At 40.0% G+C, this 20,275-nt stretch overlaps 1 protein-coding gene across 8 annotated transcripts in view; it reads left to right on the forward strand.

Moving 5' to 3' along the window:
• LOC140731787 (RIMS-binding protein 2-like) overlaps positions 1-20,275 on the forward strand; it is a 311,475-nt gene that overhangs the window by 239,737 nt on the left and 51,463 nt on the right. For all 8 annotated transcript variants that reach the window (XM_073053584.1, XM_073053582.1, XM_073053583.1 and 5 more), the window contains 7 exons: positions 10,025-10,275; positions 12,074-12,183; positions 13,689-13,798; positions 13,949-14,821; positions 15,692-15,843; positions 17,716-18,159; positions 18,825-19,238. In XM_073053584.1, the coding sequence (XP_072909685.1) occupies positions 10,025-10,275; positions 12,074-12,183; positions 13,689-13,798; positions 13,949-14,821; positions 15,692-15,843; positions 17,716-18,159; positions 18,825-19,238 (2,354 nt within the window). The remainder of the gene's footprint in view (positions 1-10,024; positions 10,276-12,073; positions 12,184-13,688; positions 13,799-13,948; positions 14,822-15,691; positions 15,844-17,715; positions 18,160-18,824; positions 19,239-20,275) is intronic.

Genomic DNA, 20,275 nt, shown 5'->3' on the forward strand with positions numbered 1-20,275 from the left:
AATTTTACAACTTTCTGTAGCTTCTTTCAATCCTGCTCAGTAGTACCCCCCCCCCCCCCCCCCCATACCAGACAGTGATGCAGTTTGTCAGAATGTTCTCTGCGGTACATCTGTAGAAGTTTTTGGGTGTTTTAAGTGACAGATCAGATCTTCTCAAACTCCTAATGAAATAAAACTGCTGTATTTCCTTCTTTTTAGCTGCATTTATATATTGAGACCAGGTTAGATCCTCAGATCTTGACACCCAAGAACTTGAAATTGCTTGCTCTCTCTAGTCACCTGTCCAATCAAAAATGTCTTTTATTCCTTTTTTTGTTCACTTGGCCTGAATATACTATGATTTTGACTAAGATCATAAGACTATAAAGCTTTGGAACAGAATTAGGCTGTTCGACCCATTGAGTCTGCTTCACCATTCCATAATGGCTAATTTATTATCCCTCTCAACCCCATTCTCTGCCTTCTCTCTGTAACCTTTGATGGCCTGATTAAACAAGTTTAATTATGTGATCAACTTCTACCTTAAACATAGGCAATGACTTGGCCTGCTCATCCGTTTGTGGCAATAAATTGCACAGATTGACCACCCTCTGGCTAAATTTTTCTTCATTTCTATCCTAAATGGACATCCCTCAATTCTGACACTGTGCCTTTTGGTCCTAGACTCCTCCACTAGAGGAAGCATCCGCTCCTCATCTACTTTATCCAGACCTTTCAATATTCGATAGGTTGCAATGTAACTTCCCTCATTCTTCTAAACGCCAGTGAGTACAGGCACAGAGCTATAAATCACTCCTCATATGTTAAACCTTTCTTTCCTAGGATCATTCTCCTGAGCCTCCTGGACCATCTCCAATGCCAACTCATCTTTTCTTAGATAAGGGTCACAGGTCGATAGGGTAGTTAAGAAAGCTTATGGGGTGTTAGCTTTCATAAGTTGAGGGATAGAGTTTAAGAGACGCGATGTAATGATGCAGCTCTATAAAACTCTAGTTAGGCCACACTTGGAGTACTGTGTCCAGTTCTGGTCGCCTCACTATAGGAAGGATATGGAAGCATTGGAAAGGGTACAGAGGAGATTTACCAGGATGCTGCCTGGTTTAGAGAGTATGGATTATGATCAGAGATTAAGGGAGCTAGGGCTTTACTCTTTGGAGAGGAGGAGGATGAGAGGAGACATGATAGAGGTGTACAAGATATTAAGAGGATAAGACAGAGTGGACAGCCAGCACCTCTTCCCCAGGGCACCACTGCTCAGTACAAGAGGACATGGCTTTAAGGTAAGGGGAGGGAAGTTCAAGGGGGATATTAGAGGAAGGTTTTTCACTCAGAGAGTGGTTGGTGCGTGGAATGCACTGCCTGAGTCCGTGGTGGAGGCAGATACACTAGTGAAGTTTAAGAGACTACTAGACAGGTATATGGAGGAATTTAAGGTGGGGGGTTATATGGGAGGCAGGGTTTGAGGGTCAGCACAACATTGTGGGCTGAAGGGCCTGTAATGTGCTGTACTATTCTATGTTCTAAGGGGCCCAAGCCTGCAGTCTGACCATTGCCTGATAAAGCCTTAGCATTACATCCTTGCTTTTGTATTCTAATCCTCTCAAAATCAATGCTAACATTGCATTTGCCTTCCCTACCAACGACTCAACCTGCAAGTTAACCTTTAGGGAATCCTGCATGAGTCCCTTTGCATCTGATTTTTGAATTTTCTCCCCAATTAAAATATAGTCAATACCTGTATTCCTTGTGCCTTAGTGCATGACAATATACTTCCCTACATTATATTCCTTCTGCCACCTCTTTGCCCATTCCCCCAATCTATCTAAGTCCTTCTGTGGACACCCAGCTTCTTCAACATTACCTGCCCCTCCACATGACCACAAAGCCATCAGATCTTTCACCCAAATCGTTGACATACTATGTGAAAAGAAGTGGTCTGAAGACTGACCACTGAGGCATACCATTATTCACTGACAGCCAACCAGAAAAGGCCCCCTTTATTCCCAGTCTTTGCTTGTTGTTGGTCAGCCAATCTTTTGTCCAAGCTGGTATCTTTCCTGTAATATCATGGGCTCATAGCTTGTTAAGCAGCTTCATATGTAGCACCTTGTCAAAGGCCTTCTGAAAATCCAACTAAACAATATCCACTGACTCTCGTGTCTGTTATTTCCTCAAAGATTTCCAAAAGACTTGTCAGCCAAGATTCTCCCTTTAGAAAACCATGCTGACTTTGGCCCTTTTATCATGTGCCTCTAAGTACCCTGAAACCTCATCCTTAATAATAGACTCCAACATCTTTTCAACCACTGAAGTTGGGCTACCTGGCCAATAATTCCCTTTCTTCTGCCCCCTTTCCTTCATAAAGAGTGGAGTGACATTTGCAATGTTCCAGTCCTCAGGAACCATTACATAATCTAGTGATTCTTGAAAGATCACTACTAATGCCTCCACGGTCTCTTCAGCTACTTCTTTCTGGTGTAACACACACAAAATGCTGGAGGAACTCAGCAGGCCAGGCAGCATCAATGGAAAAGAGTAAACAGTCAGCGTTTTTGGCTGAGACCCTTGAGCAGTCCTGCTTGAAGGATCTCAGCCCAAAACGTCAACTGCACTCTTTTCCATAGATGTTGCCTGAACTGCTGAGTATCTCCAGCATTTTGTGTGTGTTGCTTGGTTTTCCAGCATCTGCAGATTTTCTCTTTCAAGTGTAGATATTTTGATGTCTGCCAACAGTTACATCAGTTTCCTTCCTCTACATAGAACCTTTCCCATTTGAGTAGCAACACATTGACTAAGAAAACTGCCCCAAAACCACTAAAATAAAGCCCTGTACTCTCTCATAAAAAGCTTATCTTACCATTTATCAGCACTTTTTTTTTGCATTAAAAATCTCCCACTGGAATAAGATGTGCAATTCTTTATTTGGTACTTTTAAATATAATAATTTGATTGTATATGGTATACAATCTGACTGCTCAGCTGCTGTTAATGAGTCTAAACCAGAATGCTCCCATCACCTTACCATTGACAGCTCATGCTTTTGAACTGCGGTATGGTCCGAATTCCAGAAAAAATTTAAGGCACTTATTTCCTCAAAAATGTCCCCCAGGCATAAATTCCAACATAAGTTTAAGGAGTAGCATCTTATTTTACATCTGGATACATCAAAGCCTGCAGGATTCAACTTTGAATTCTCCAACTGTAAGTCATAGGAGTGGAATTAGGCCCATCGGCCCATCAAGTTTGCTCTGCAATTCAATCATGGCTGATTTAATTTCCCTCCCAACCCCATTGTCCTGCCTTCTCCCCATAACCTTTGACACCCTTACTAATCAAAAATCAGTCAACCTATACTTTAAATATGCCTTGTGACTTGGTCTCCACACTGCCTTTGGCAATAAATTCCATAGATTCACTACCCTTTAGCTTTCTTTTTACAATATTTTTATTCAGAAAAAAAAGATTTACAGAGTGCAACACATAGATACAACTCAACATAACTTGTGTACATTCATATGTTGTAATAAAATTGATCAAAATGTTATAGCATAACACATAAAGGTATACCACTCTGTAATCAAAAATTTAAAGATAGGTCATACATCATAAAATAATTTTTTTATATATATAAAAAAAGTCAACCCCCTACCAACTACCAAAGAAAAAAGCTGATGGATGACAATGGATAATTAGGAAAAAAAACATATTCACTTAAGAAGAGAAGATGAAAATATACATAAAAGTCTGTGCACTGTTAAACTTTATAAATTGGAAAAGTAATTTAGGATAGGTCCCCAAATATCATAAAAAGATTGTTTCGAATTTAAGACTGAGCAGCGGATCTTTTCCAAATTTAAATACGACATAATATCACATAGCCATTGAAGATGTGTAGGAGGGGTAGACTCCTTCCATTTAAGCAAGATTGCTCTTCTTGCTAAAAGAGAGGTAAAAACTAAAACCTGTAGGTTAGGAGTATTTAAAGTTATATCTTCATTTGCAATAATACCAAACAAGGCAGTAAGGGGATTTGGGTCAAATTGGACCCTAAAAAGTTGAGAGAGGTATGGAATACTTCCCGCCAAAACTTTTCAATTGTAGGGCAAAACCAAAACATATGAATTAAAGAGGCATCAGCGGAGTTGCATTTATTACAAAGTGGAGAAACATTCGGGTAAAAACTGGAGAGTTTCTGTTTAGAAATGTAAGCTTTATGAACCACTTTAAATTGTAGAAGAGAATGACGAGCACAGAAGGATGATTTATTAACCCATTTAAGAATTTTATTCCTTCTATCATCAGAAATCTGACAATTTAGGTCATCCTCCCAAGCTTTTTTTATTTTATCTAAAAAGTCTTGTCTAGAATCAATCAACAAGTTATAGATACCAGTAATAGAACCATTAGCAAAAGGCTTTAAATTTAAAAGATCGTCACTACCCTTTAGCTAAAGAAATTTCTCCTCATCTCTGTTCCAAAGGGACATCCCTCTGTTCTGAAACTCTGCCCTCTAGTCCTAGAATCCACCACAACAGAAAATATTCTCTTGATGTCCACTCTGTCAGGCCTTTTAATATTCACTAGGTTTCAATGAGATTGCCCCTCGTCCTTCTAAACTTCAGCAAGTATAAAACCAAGCCATCAAACACTCCTCATATGTTAGCCCTTTCCTTGCCAGGATTATTTTTATAAGCCTCATCTCGACCCTCTCCAATGCCAGCACATCCTTTTCGATATGGCACCCAAAACTGTCTGCAATGCTCCAAATGTGGGCTGACCAGCACCTTACAAAGCCTCAGTACTGCAGGCTTACATTTACTGTATATTCTAATCCTCTAGAAATGAATCCTGACATTGCACTTGCCTTCCTTACTACTAACTCAATTTGCATGTTAACCTTTTATGAATCAGCCAAGATGCGGACTGAAAAGCTTGAGCATGAAGTTATTAAGAAAGAGGATGTGCAGGAGCTTTTGGAAAATATCGAGTTGGATAAGTCACCGGGACCGGACGAGATGTACCCCAGGCTACTGTGGGAGGTGAGGAAGGAGATTGCTGAGTCACTGGCGATGATCTTTCTATCATCAATGGGGACGGGAGAGGTTCTGGAGAATTGGAGGGTTGCGGATGTTGTTCAGTTATTCAAGAAAGGAGCAGAGATAGCCCAGGAAACTATAGGCCAGTGAATCTTACTTCAGTGGTTGGTAACTTGATGGAAAAGATCCTGAGAGGCAAGATTTATGAACATTTGGAGAGGTATAATATAATTAAGAATAGTCAGCATGGCTTTGTGAAAGGCAGGTCATGCCTTACAAGCCTAATTGAATTTTTTGAGGATGTGACTAAACATGTGACATTGATGATGGTAGGGCAGTAGATGTAGTGTATTTGACAAGGTACCTCATGCAAGGCTTATTGAGAAAGTAAAGAGGCATGGGATACAAGGGGAAATTGCTTTGTGGATCCAGAACTTGCTTGCCCACAGAAGGCAAAGAATGGTTGTAGACGGATCATATTCTGCATGGAGGTTGGTCACCAGTGGTGTGCCTCGGGGATCTGTTCTGGGACCCTACTATTCATGATTTTTATAAATGACCTGGATGAAAAAGTGGAGGGATGGGTTAGAAAATTTGCTGATGACACAGAGGTTGGAGGTGTTGTTGGTAGTGTGGAGGGCTGTCAGAAGTTACAGTGGGACATTGATAGGATGCAAAACTGAGAAGTGGCAGATGGAATTCAATCCAGTTAAGTGTGAGGCGGTTCATTTTGGTAGGTCAAATATGCTGGCAGAATATAGTATTAATGGTAAGACTCTTGGAAGTGTGGAGGATCAGAGGGATCTTGGGGTCCGAGTCCATAGGACACTCAAGGCTGCTGTGCAGGTTGACCCTGTGGTTAAGAAAGCATATGGTGCATTGGCCTTCATCAATCGTGGGACTGAGTTTAGGAGCCGAGAGGTAATGTTGCAGCTATATAGGACCCTGGTCAGACCCCACTTAGAGTACTGTGCTCAGTTCTGGTCGCCTCACTACAGGAAGGATATAGAAGCCATAGATAGATAGATACTTTATTCATCCCCATGGGGAAATTCAACTTTTTTCCAATGTCCCATACACTTGTTGTAGCAAAACTAAGGAGATTTACAAGGATGTTGCCTGGATTGGGGAGCATGCCTTATGAAAATAGGTTGAGTGAACTCAGCCTTTTTTCCTTGGAGTGACGGAGGATGAGAGGTGACCTGATAGAGGTGTATAAGATGATGAGAGGCATTGATCGTGTGAGTAGTCAGATGCTTTTGGCTAACATGAGAGGACACAGTTTTAACGTTCTTGGAAGTAGGTGCAGAGATATCAGGGGTAAGTTTTTTACGCAGAGAGTGTTGAGTGCGTGGAATGGGCTGCCGGCGACAGTGGTGGAGGCGGATACGATAGCGCCTTTTAAGAGACTGCTGGACGGGTATATGGAGCTCAGAAAAATAGAGGGCTATGGGTAACCCTAGGTAATTTCTCAGGTAAGGACATGTTCGGCACAGCTTTTGTGGGCCGAAGGGCCTGTATTGTGTTGTAGGTTTTCTATGTTTCTTACATCAGTTTTATCAATTACAGCTCAGCATTCAATACTATCATCCCCTGAAAACTAATCAATAAGCTTTAAGGTCTAGGCTTCAGTATCTTCTTGTGTAATTGAATCCTCTATTTCCTCACTTGCAGACCCCAGACAGTTTGAATTAGCAAAAACATCTCCTCTAAGATTTCCATCAGTTCAGGTGACCACAAGGCTATGTACTTAGCCCCCTGTTCTACTCACTTTGCACTTCTGACTATGTGGCTAACACAGCTCCAATGCCATATTCAAGTTTAATGATGACATTACTGACGTAAGCAGAATCAAAGGAGATGATGATCAACATATTGGAGGGAGATTGAAAATTTTGCTGAGTGGTGTCACAACAACAACTTCTTCATCAAGACCAATGAGCTAATTATTGACCAGGAGGAGGAAACCAGAGGTCCATAAGCCAGTCCTCTTCAGGAGATCAGAGGTGGAGAGGGTCAGCAACTTTAAATTCCTCTGTGTTACCATTTTGGAGGACCTGTCCTTGACCCAGTATAGAAGTGCAATTATGAAGAAAGCACAGTAGTACTTCCATTTCCTTAGGAGTTTGCACAGTTTTGGCTTGAAATCTAAAACTTTGACAAATTTCTATAGACGTGTGGTGCAGAATATATTGACTGGTAGCATTTATAGCCTGGTATAGAAACCCCAGTGCCCGTGAATGGAAATTCTATGGATATGGCCCAGTCTATCATGGTTAAAGCCCTCTCCACATCTACACAGAAAAGCAGTATCTATTATCAGGGACCCCTACAACTCAGGTCATGCCCTCTTCTCACTGCTGCCAGCCAGGAAGAAGTTATAGGAGACTCAGGACTACCCACACTGCCAGATTCCATGTAGTTATTACCCCTCAACCATCAGGCCCTTGAACCAAAGTGGATAACTTCACTCTACTTAAATCACCCCATCACTAAAATGTTCCCACAACCCATGGATTCACTTTCAAGGGCTCTTCATCTCATGCTCTTGATATTTATTGCTTATTTACTTATTATTGTGTATTTTTTTGTATTTGAACAGCATGTTGCCTTTTGCACATTGGTTGAATGCCCAAGTTGGTGTGGTTTTTCATTGATTCTATTATGGTTATTTTTCTATAATGAATTTATTGAGTAGGCCCGCAAGAAAATGAATCTCAGGGTTTTATATGGTGACATATATGTACTTTGATAATAAATTTACTTACAAGATTTTTTAACATTGAATCTTACATTAGGATGCCCAAGTGCCTCTGATTTCTGCAAATGCTTTCCCTCTGGTCCCTTCCTCCTTCCCTTGGTCCTATTGTCTACTCTCCTCTCATTTCAGATTCCTTCTTCTCCATCCTTTGACCTTTCCCACCCACCTTTCTTCATCTATTACCTTCCATCTAGTCTCTTTCCTCTCCCCCCCCACCTTTTAATTCAGGCATCTCCCTTCTTAGTGCTGAAGAAGGGTCTCGGCCCGAAACATCGACTGTTTACTCTTTTCCATATATTCTGCCTAACATGTTGAGTTCCTCTGGCATTTTGTGTGTGTTGCTTTGGATTTCCAGCATCTGCACATTTTCCTGTGTTTCTGAATGTAATGGAATGTTGTGTCAGTCAATGAAGATTGTGGGATGTAGAGAGCTGGGTGGGAAGAGATTTCTGAAAGAAATTTGGTAAATATACTTTATAATTTTATGTGCTGAATGATCTGTCATTTCTGGGCTACCAATAACTGTGTATTGGTAGTATTTAAAACGGCATTCGCTCAAATCAAGATTCTTTTAATCAGAATATCCCAACATTCCTGTTTGGTTGAACCCCAAATCCTACTGACTCTCGATGTATATTGTTTCTGAAAGGTGGCCTTCTCACTGCTGAGTCATGTGACTGGTAGCAGACATAGCTAACCAGCCAAGTTGGTGTACGAGCCCTGGTGAGAGGGTTACACTTCCTTTTTAGAAAACAGTCTTTGCCTTTATTCCTTCTATCAAAGTGCATGACCATACACTTCCCTGCGCCGCTTCTTCACCTATTGTCGTAATCTTTCCAAGTCCTTCTGCATAATCACTGTTTTTCTACACTATCTACCTCTCTACCTATCTTTAGATCAACTCCAGATAACTTGTTTGTATCACAACTGGTGATTTGTGCTTGCTGTTCCTTTACCCCCTCCCTTTTCTTTCTCCCTTGTTTTTGTTTCTATATTCTGGCCTGCTCAGCACGTCTTAGGCCATTACCCAGATTTTGTATTAGTTGCATGTTCAAAGACAAAAGAGCTTAACTGCTATTCAATGGCTACATCATTTCAACTTATTACAGGTATTGCCTATTTTTCCATCCATTGCCCTCTCACATCTTCCTTCAGATGTAGTTTCTCCCTTTCTTAGTTTTGAGGAGGATCTTCAACCCAAAACTGTTTCTCTATCTGCAGATGCTATCTGTCCTGCTAAATTTTTCAACATAGAGTCATAGAGCAACACAATATGGTTACAGACCCTTTGAGCACCAAGACCATGGGAACCCAGTGCTCATCATGCTAGTCTCAGTTTTCTGTGTTTGGACTATATCTTTCTAAGCCCTGCCCTCTATGTACTTATTCAAGTGCTTCTTAAATGATATGATAGTTCCTCACTCAACCATTTAAATAGCTCATTCCATGCTCTGACAACCCTCTGCTTGAAAACATTTCTCCTGAGGCCCTTTTAAATCTTTCCCCTCTACCATTAATCTATGCCCCTGTGGTTTTGAACACCCCTACCATGGGGAAAGCCTATTGCAATCTATATTATCTAGGCCTCTCATCATTTAAAATATTTCTATAACATTGCCACTCATTCTCCTACTTTCCAAGGAGTAAAGATCTAGCTGGACTACATCACCCTATTACTCAGGCCCTCTAGTCCTAGCAACATCCTTATAAATCTTTTCTGTACTCTTTCCTGTTTAAGTACAACTTTCCTATAACAGACTAGCCAAAGCTGTATACACGACACCAAGTGTAGTTCACCAACAATTTGTACAATGCAACATAATGTCCCAACTCCTATACTCCGTACCCTAACTGTTGAAGGCCAGCATGCTAAATAGATTTTTCACCCCCTTATCTACCTGTAATGCTATTTTCAGCAAACTGAATTTGTGTTCCTACGTCCCTCTTTCAACACACACAAATGCTGGAGGAACTCAGCTGGTCCTGATGAAAGGTCCCAGCTGAAAACATCAACTACTCATATCTCTCCGCTGATGTTGCCTGACATGTTGAATTTATCCAATATTTTGTGTGTGTTGCTCTAGATTTCCAGCATCTGCAGTCTCTCTTGAATATCAGTATCATCTCCATCACTTGTTGGATTATATATTTCCTGGATTACAGGATATTTATTATTAATCCCAAAAAGGATTATGTTCTTTATCATGAGAATTCTGTTTTCCTTTAGATGCAGAAAGCCTTCCCCAGCCAGTTTCTCAGTCACCTTGTCCAGTGCAGAATGAGAAGGAACAGGAAGAACAAATACCCAATAAGCCACAGACTCAAGAAGTCAGTGTCTCCCAGGAGTCAGAGGAGATAGCAACAGAAGTCGGTTCTATTAGCAGCAAAATACAACCAGAATCAAACGAGAGCTCTAGCAAAGAATCTCCAAAAACGGAATTGTCACAATGTACCCCAAAATCTTGTACAACTCCAGAGGTAAGCCCAAGTAAAATGAAGTGATAGGTTTAACTATTTCTCAAACCATCTTGTGGTTCCCCTAGTTTGATGACCAGTACTCTGTCTTAAAAATGTCTAGCCTGTTAACTGCCGGCATCTGTGGTAATCCTTTATCAAACCTCCTTAAACTTGTTCTTTGTTGTTAGGCCACATGAACACTGTTGAATTTTAAATGGTTCATTATTTATAATTGTAAAAATTGGAAGATCTTCCACAGACTTAATACATGGTAATAATTTTTGCATATTCTCTGCCACTATGTCTGGTGGAACTAGACAGTGTGGACACTCAGTCATGTTTAATGTTGGACAGAAATTTATAAGTGTCCTTTCAATCAGATATCATCTTTCTAACTCAAGAATATCATCTGCTATTCACTTAATGCATCAGCCATTGAAATATGTCGTATGTGTCACAATTCCAGTGTAATTTACATCACCCCCCCCATTTCTCATTCTTTGTTTCTGAAATAACAGAGGACTTCTGAATAAATTTAAACAGAACTGTACCCCCAGAGAAATGCAGCTTTGATTTTCTTTACGGGCATTTAATTATTGTAATAATTAAAGAGTAGTAAGTAAACTGCAGATAAAGCCATTTGAATGTGTAGAGGTTGATGTAAACATATAGCAGTTTTTTAGCCATAAAAAGGTCACTTAAAACGTATGCAGAATATAACTCAGAGATTCGTCTTCTCCAGGTAGCCATAAAATACAGAAAAAACCTGGAAATCATTGAAATAAAAGACAGCAATCCACAATATCCTGAATGATACGAAAAATGAAATTCACAAACCCTCAATCCCTCCCTCGCACAATAAGTGACATATCGTCCACAAGGGGGAAAAACAGCATCAATAATATCTAACATCAAACCCCCAACATACTCTCTCGCACACAAAAATCTAACAGATCACCCTCACAGAAAAACACCAACAAGAATATCAGACTCCAAATCCCCAACCCATCCATTGCACAAAAACTAACCAATCACCCACATGGAAAACGACAAGAAGACTGAAAACAGAGGAATCTGAAGGAGACCATATAAACTGCAGTCCACACCAATAATCACATAAGTCTCAGAATTTCGAAAACATCTTCTGTCAGCATCAAAACTCAAACTCACTCCTTCCATGGGGAGCGACCATCAACCTAATGGCCTCCAACCGCTAAGCCATTCTTGGAGATACCAAAGCGCAAGCCAGTCGGTGAGTTCCAAAGAGCGAGAACCCACCACCCGTGAAGAATGTAGTTTGAGTGCAGCTGTAGATCATGGACTCTGATAGGACCCCAGACACCTCAAAAAGAAAAAGAAGAGACATGAATAAGAGATCATTTGGAGATCATCATGGAGATCTTTAACACATTCAATAATGGCATTATATGAAAGTTTAAATAAATTAGGTAAACTCAGATCCTCAAACATAAAACTAATTACCGAGACTAGGCTAGCTGCTGAATAGGAGATACATCCCAACAAAGGATGAATCATATTTTATCATTCATGAGTGGTAATTTCTGAACAGTATTTGACTTCAGATACTGTGTACTTGGTCAGGGATTAATGAGCTGATAAACAGTTTGTGAAACTGATTCTAAAGAAGACCACAAATAACTATTTGTGTCATAACTAATTCAGAATCATAACCATAATATATTAATTTTATTGAAAAATTAACTGATGCCTTAAGAATGAAGAACCTATACTAGTCATTCTTTATGCTGGTCATTGTAAAGCTGCCTTTTTGTGATTGATTGTTATTTATGAGTTACAGGTTGATACAGCCAGTGAAATGGAAGAGTTGGATATTGATAATATCTCCTCCATTCCAGAGCCTGAGAACAGAGTAACTGCAAAATTGAAGGTTTTCATTGCTCGTTACAGGTAAATTGCTGTAAATTTTGCTCCATTCTAATTGTTGCAATTTATCAGACCCTGTAGAAACGAATATTAAATCTATTGTACAGGTCTGATCTGATCATATTACATTGATTTGAGAGTCTATCATCAATGTAATGTAACCTTGGCGAGAAGACATTTAAGACAAGCAAAAAGTATATTGTTGCTCACAAAAGTGGAGCCAAATCATCCGGCCTACTACTTTTGTAACTGCCAATATTTAACTTCTTTTATCGTTGAAGGGTGGTCATCCATCAGATGGTTATCCATCATCTTGGCTGGTTGCCAAGCTTGACCACCTTCCTATTGGTGATGAAACGGACCCATGTCAGCTGCTGGCAGGTAGAATCTCATAGTATTTGCGTGGTCAAGGAAACTGCAATTCAGTGATCCACCTCCAGCTAAGCAAGAATCTCATTCTGAAATTCACAGAGCGGCTTAGGTAGGTAGGTAGAGAGAGAAGGTGAACATCTTCCATGTAATTGTTTTCCCAGAAAATACCAGCCAACATGGCAGAGGTACAGTATTTGGGCAACCAGCAAAATAACAACTGAAGATGGCTATAATTTTTAAACCATTTTTTCTAAGTAGTTTTAATAATTTTAAACTTCTTCCTCCCTAATGATTGATGTAGTAACCCTGCAATATTACTTGGCTGTGTGTTGGGTTGAGAGCTCATATTGGACAGTACTCATCCCCAAAAATAAATCATGACTGATCGGTGTCATCCAGGATTTCAGTGTTTATCACCTTCAAATAAAAGAACTGAGATTATCAGCACAGATGAGGGTTGGTCATGTTTTCTATTCATGGGGTAATATGTTCTGAGCCAACTAAGGAAGTGTTTAATTTTTGACCCAAAGTTGTATGTATATCTCAGTGGACATCTAGGAAAGGGAGTTGTACCCCTTATTTTTTTCTCTCTTTTTTTTCTTTTCTTTCTTTCTGCCCATCACTCTGCCTGTTCTCCATCTCCCTCTGGTGCTCCCCTCCCCCTTTCTTTCTCCCTAAGCCTCCTGTCCCATGATCCTTTCCCTTCTCCAGCTCTGTATCCCTTTTGCCAATCACCTTTCTGGCTCTCAGCTCCACCCCACCCCCTCTGGTCTTCTCCTATCATTTCACATTTCCCCCTTCCCCTCCTACTTTCAAATCTCTTACTATCTTTCCTTTCAGTTAGTCCTGACAAAGGGTCTCGGCCTGAAACATCAACAGTGCTTCTCCCTATAGATGTTGCCTGGCCTACTGTGTTCCACCAGCATTTTGTGTGTGCTGCTTGAATTTCCAGCATCTGCAGATTTCCTTGTGCTTGCTTATTGTACCCATATGTATTTTTCAGTGGTTAATTTGTTGGGGCGAAATTTACCTGCGGCATGAAACAGAATACTGTTTCATACAGGAGGTCCTAGTGGTACATTCATGTTCATGGAATTACTGAGTCAAGTCTATTAGGTTGACATGAATTTTTCTTGAATACTCCATCTCTCTTCCAGTTACAATCCCTTCGAAGGGCCCAATGAAAACCCAGAGGCAGAACTACCACTGACGGCAGGAGAATATATCTACGTATATGGAGACATGGATGAAGATGGATTTTATGAAGGTGTGACAGGGACAAAGGCTATGCAAATGCATTTTTTCAGGGGTTGAGATGCCTTTTGTCAGTGTGAATGATTAGAATGATTGAAGTTTGGATATTGAAACTGAATTAAAAATCAAAATTCACTAAAATATACTCTGGATTCATTTTCAGGAGAGCTAATGGATGGGAGAAGGGGATTAGTACCTTCAAACTTCATTGAGCGTGTATCTGATGAGGACATGTTGACACTTCATCCTCCAGAAGCCAATGATTTGTCCCACAGTTCATTCCAGGAGGTCAGTTTCCACAGTGGTAGTGAGCAAAGCCTTCCAGTGCGGAAGAACAGCATTGAAAAGTTGGAGGCGTCCAGCCCCAATGAAGATCTCTCTCTGCACAGCTCACTGATAAATCCAGAGAACCATGTAAGCAATGGCTTTGATCTTAATGCAGAAGAAGTGGCTGAATATAATGAGGATGTGGTGCCTTACCCCAGGAAACTGAAATTGATTAAACAGCTTGCCAAAAGTATCATTGTTAGCTGGGAGTCCCCTCTTGTTCCAGGTGGCTGGGGTACAATATTCAGTTATAATATCTACGTGGATAAAGAATTGCGGATGAATGTAAAGTTTGGTGCACAGACCAAAGCTGTAATAGAGAGACTTGAACTTAATGCTAAAACTTACAGAATTTCTGTGCAGTGTGTAACAGACAAAGGAAACTCAGATGAAATATACAGCAGCATGCTTGTGGGGAAAGATGTCTGTGTTGCCCCTATGCACTTGAAAGTCCACTGTATTACCGCAACCTCAGCGGACATTTCTTGGTTGCCAAGCAACAGTAATTACAGCCATGTGATTTCCCTCAATGAGGAGGAATACGAGGTGGTAAAGGCAGGGTGCTACTCATGCTCATTATTGAACTTGAGGCCGAACATGAAATACAAAGTGAAAGTGGAAGCCAGACCACATCAGATACCCTGGGAGCTGCCAGCAGACCGAAGACAACTCAAATGTGTGTATACACAGTTTACAACTTTGGCAGGAGGTCAGTAACATGCAAGTTTGTGAATTTAAATATAAATATCTTATTGTACATATGACTGTGTTAATAATTTGAGTTAAAAGTGGAGGAGGCATTAAATTTCAACTTAAGTTTGGAGGGGGGTGGTTGAAGCTATTATTAAAGATTTAGGATTTGGTGGATGTTTTGAAATGGAGTTCCAAAAGATCTGAAGTGTCTGCAACAGAGAGAAATGTCAAACAATTAATTCCATTAGGGGAAAAAAACAAATGAATGAAGCTAATGAATGGCCTGGACTAGATAGCATTCACTCTAGGATTCTAAGAGGGGTTGCTACAGCAATATTGGATATATTTTTGGTATCTTTACAAATTCTGTAAATTCTGAAAAAGTTTCAGCAGATTGGAAAACAACAAATGTAGCACAAGTATTGAGGCAAGGACAGAGAAAGAAAATGGTACTGAGGCCATGGAACTTGTGAATAATTGACACTAAAGTGCTGAAATCCATTAAGGAAGTGATAAAACACTTTCAGCATTTTGTGTGTGTTACTTGAAAAAGCATGATATAATTAGGCTGAGTCACGACAATATTATGAAAAGGATGATTTGCTTAGCAGAATTATAATTCTTTCAGGGTGTAAAGAACAGATAAAGGAGACCCGGTTGATATACACTCAGTGGCCACTTTATTAGGTATAATGGGTACCTAATAAAGTAGCCACGAAGTGTAGTGTATTTCAATTTTAAATCAGCTGGATTGTGGTGTATGATACAAATGCTTGCTTGTTCCTGCAAATTAGTACAGAATTAACATGTCTGTGTCAATCACTGCAGTTTTAGATGTGTACCCATGTTCATACTCCAATCCAACTGACCTGACTTGTTGATACAGGCCCTCCTGATGCCCCATTGGATGTTCAGATAGAAGCAGGTCCCACTCCTGGTGCTGTGCTGATCAGTTGGCTACCAGTAACCATAGATGCTGCGGGGACCTCAAATGGTGTGCGAGTCACTGGATATGCTGTCTATGCTGATGGGCAGAAGGTAAACTTAGTATTTTCCATGTCTAATTCTGGTTGCCAATGTGCAGGTAAATATATTAACACTGGATTCACATTGTTGCACTTCTGCTTGCCTTTCTCAGGGTTCCATAATTCTCTCAGCTGTTTTTCTGCACTGTACAATAGAATTAAATATTTGTAGGAAAAAGATAGTGTTACTGTCTTAGGGGTGTAGCTCCTCATTTTATCATTATGTCACGGTGCACAGTAGCTGAGAACTAGCAGTTAATGTTGAAAGGACAATTTCAGTCAGTGAACTTAATTCTACATAGTATTTTGCCAGGTGAGTTGTGGAGTAAAAGTTTCAACATAGCCAATTAAAGAGCTGACAGCAAGGAAAACAATAAAAGGTTATTCAATCACATTCAATCTGTTTGTCATAGAAACATAGAAAACCTACAGCACAGTACAGGGCCTTTGGCCAACAAAGTTGTGCCGAACATGTCCCTACCTTAGAAATTACTAGGCTTACCTATAGCCCTCTATTTTACTAAGCTCCATGTACCTATCTTAAAGCCTCTTAAAAGACCCTATTGTATCCGCCTCCACCACCATTGCCAGCAGCCCATTCCACGCACTCACCACTCTCCGAGTAAAAAATGTACCCCTGACGTCTCCTCTGTACCTACTCCCCAGCACCTTAAACCTGTGTCCTCTTGTGGCAACCATTTCAACCCTGAGAAAAAGCCTCTGACTATCCACATGATCAATGCCTCTCATCGTCTTGTACACCTCTATCAGGTCACCTCTCATCCTCCTTTGCTCCAGGGAGAAAAGGCAGAGTTCACTCAACCTATTCTCATAAGACATGCTCCCCAATCCAGGCAACATCTTGTAAATCTCCTCTGCACTCTTTCTATGGCTTCCACATCCTTCCTGTAGTTAGGCAACCAGAACTGAATACTTTACTCCAAGTGGGGTCTGACCAGGGTCCTATGTGGCTGCAACATTACCTCTCAGCTCCTAAATCCAATTCCACGATTGATGAAGGCCAATACACCGTATACCTTCTTAACCACAGAGTCAACCTGCGTAGCTGCTTTGAGTGTCCTATGGACTCGGACCCCAAGATCCCTCTGATCCTCCACACTGCCAAGAGTCTTACCATTAATACTATATTCTGCCATCATATTTGACCTACCAAAATGAACCACTTCACATTTATCTGGGTTGAACTCCATCTGCCACTTCTCAGCCCAGTTTTGCATCCTATCAATGTCCCGATGTAACCTCTGACAGCCCTCCACACTATGCACAACACCTCCAACCTTTGTGTCATCAGCAAACTTACTAACCAATCCCCCCACTTCCTCATCCAGGTTATTTATAAAAATTGCGAAGATTAAGGGTCCCAGAACAGACCCCTGAGGCAGTCCTCCATGAAGAATATGACCCGTCTACAACCACTCTTTGCCTTCTGTCTTCTCTTCAAATTTCACAATTGCCCTCACACTCATTACACTGCTTATCTGTGACTGTGACTATGATGACTACAGTTTGAAGCACACTTCAAACTGAAAGTGACTCATTTCTATGGATTGCCCATATAGTGTCATAATATGTTTCTTAGTATGTTGCATTATTTAACACTAAGTTTGTAATATAGAGGTTGTGCTTACTCTGCATGTTGTAAAGCCAGCAGAAAGGTCATCCAGGAAGCTGAGAAGCATCTGATCAATAAATGTTTCAGTTCTATGAATATTATCATTACTTGTCGAAGTCTTGGGTAGTAGTACCACTCATTGAAAATTTGTTATATAACTTAGTGACCATAACGAATTGAACCATTGTGGACTTTTGGTATAACTTAACCTCAGTTTCTCAGGGCAATATAACTTCTTTGTTTTCTTCTCAGGTTATTGAAGTGACATCTCCCACAGCTGGTAGTGTGCTAGCTAGATCAAGTCAGATTCAGCTTCTGCAGGTGTCTAAGGAACTCACTGTTCGTACTATGTCTCCTTACGGTGAATCAGCAGACTCCAACCCTATTAAAATTACTCGAGCACTGTTTACATTTCCTTTACACCCAATGCCATTACAGACTGCACCTGAACAATGTCTCCATCCTGAAAACAGTGTTCCTCTCAATCATGAATTACCCAATGTAGATTTCAAGGATGAGGCTCTGCCTGGGTTAACCTGTGACAAGATTCTCAATAATGACTGTGCCACAAGCTACAATGCAGACAAGCAGGGAAACTATCCACCTGCTTTTGAAACCTTGAGTCAAGTGGCTGATGCAAAGCCAAACTCTGAAGAGCCATCAAGTATTCTAAAGGAAGATACCAACAATTTGAAGGTAAGTGCCACGTGATGGGGGGAGGGGTGCATTATATATCTCAACTAATAACTTCATTGAACTAATATGTGCAGTTGTTAAAGTTTTAGTGTTTTGTTGACAAAGTATTAAAAATGAATGTATGAACAGTTACGTTATCTGTAATTGTTTTGGTTTTCAGTTGTCTAATGTGGGGCAGAAGTTGTTTTCAGTCAACTGATCAGGGGGCTGGTTTATTTTAAGGTGCTGATTTGGAGGACAGAATACTTCATGCAAATCCTGGTCTTAGTACATGTCCCTAGTGTGGGGAAAGGCCATATGATTTCGCACAGACTTCATTTTCTGGAGTAAGGTTGCTAATCTGGTTGAGTGTTGGGTTTCGCTAACAGGTTTAGAAAGCAAGTTGGTCTTGCTTTCTGGCTTGGCAAGAAGCTTATCTCAGTATTTTTTTTGTGAAGATTAGAATTCTACAATATAAGAGTTTTAACATTTTAAAGCTTTATTCAGTCTTTTTTTACACCTGAGTTTTGATCTGAACTCTGTGAGTAACTTACTTTGATACTGATGGTAAAGTCTTGCTTTATTCATGAAATTTTCATATTTCAACTGGTATTACTTATTTAAGCATCATCTAATGAGTCTTAGAAACAAATACGAGTTAACATAATCAATTGGTTATTTTGTAGGACGGTGAAGCAGGTTTGTTGGATTCTTCTAATGAGAACAATGTTGAAGAACAGCCAAAAGAAAATACAGACCATTTGGAAAATGCTCAGCTAAAGAGGTCGGTTGGATTTCTTGAAGAATTCCTTGTGGACTTGGAGCAGAAGGAACATCTGGACATTATGGAAGATTCTGAAGTGAAAAACTTGAAAAGTGATCCTGATAACCAGATAATGGAGAGAACCATAGAAACACCAATCAATGGAATTCAAGAATCCAAGGAGGACGTAGAATATGATGTTTCCCTGACTAATATTCGGGTTCCCTCTATTGAGGAATTTCTGACAGAATCAGAATTAAAGCAGGAAAAAATACTTATTGCAGTGGATGGAGAGATGACTGAAGGGGGCCAGCTTCGATCTGAAAATAACCATCAGGTATGTAAAGAATGAAATTAGAAGCCTTTTGGTGCATTCTTCAAATATAGCAGCAATGTCATTTAGCTGACTAAAAAGATGGGGGAGATAAAAGAGGAAAATAAAGCATTCATGATGCACATTTACTTCATGCTGGGAATTTTTATTCAAATCCAGACCCAGCAGATAGAAGGAAATCTTTAACTCGTGAGGTAAAACAATGAAATTAGTTTATGAAGTTGTCATCCAACATAGATTGCATAGGGCAATGTTCTCCACCTGTGATTCATTCTGTAATGAAGTAGACATATTTCTAGAACAACTGAAAATCAGTTAGAGTTGGACCTAGAAGCCAGAAACATATTCAAAAATGACCAGGTAATAAGATATAAAATTTTGTGTTTAGCTCAGCTATTTACCATCAGAATAAATTACAATATGTTCTACTTCAATGGACATTAAAAATATTTAAAGTGCAGATGATGACAAACTGGAAGGCAAAGTACCCAGGACATCTTCAAGGAGCAGTGTCCATTATTAAGGACCTCTAGCGTCCAGGGCATGCCCTTTTCTCACTGTTACCATCAGGTAGGAGGTACAGAAGCCTGAAGGCACACACTCAGTGATTCAGGAACAGCTTCTTCCCCTCTGCCATCCGATTCCTAAAAGGACATTGAACCCGTGAACACTACCTCACTTTTTAATAGATATTATTTGTTTTTTGTATGATTTTTAATGTATTCTATATACATATACTGTAATTGATCTATTTATTATTATTTTTCTTTTATATTATGTATTACATTGAACTGCTGCTGCTAAGTTAACAGATTTCACGACATGTGCCAATGATAATAAACCTGATTCTGATTCTGAATATGTAGTGTGTTGATGTATTGGTAAGCTGCATCTTAAAATGAAATGGCAAATATTATCTTTCACTGTATGATGAATTTAAGATCTCAGTTTTACAGTCCACCAAGCAGAAAGAAGTATTCACTAGAGTAAAAATATGTCAGACACAGGAGTGTGGTTTAAAAGCAGAAAAAAAGATTGAT

This window comes from Hemitrygon akajei, chromosome 8 (assembly GCF_048418815.1).
Source record: "Hemitrygon akajei chromosome 8, sHemAka1.3, whole genome shotgun sequence".
NCBI classification, from domain to species: Eukaryota; Metazoa; Chordata; class Chondrichthyes; order Myliobatiformes; family Dasyatidae; genus Hemitrygon; species Hemitrygon akajei.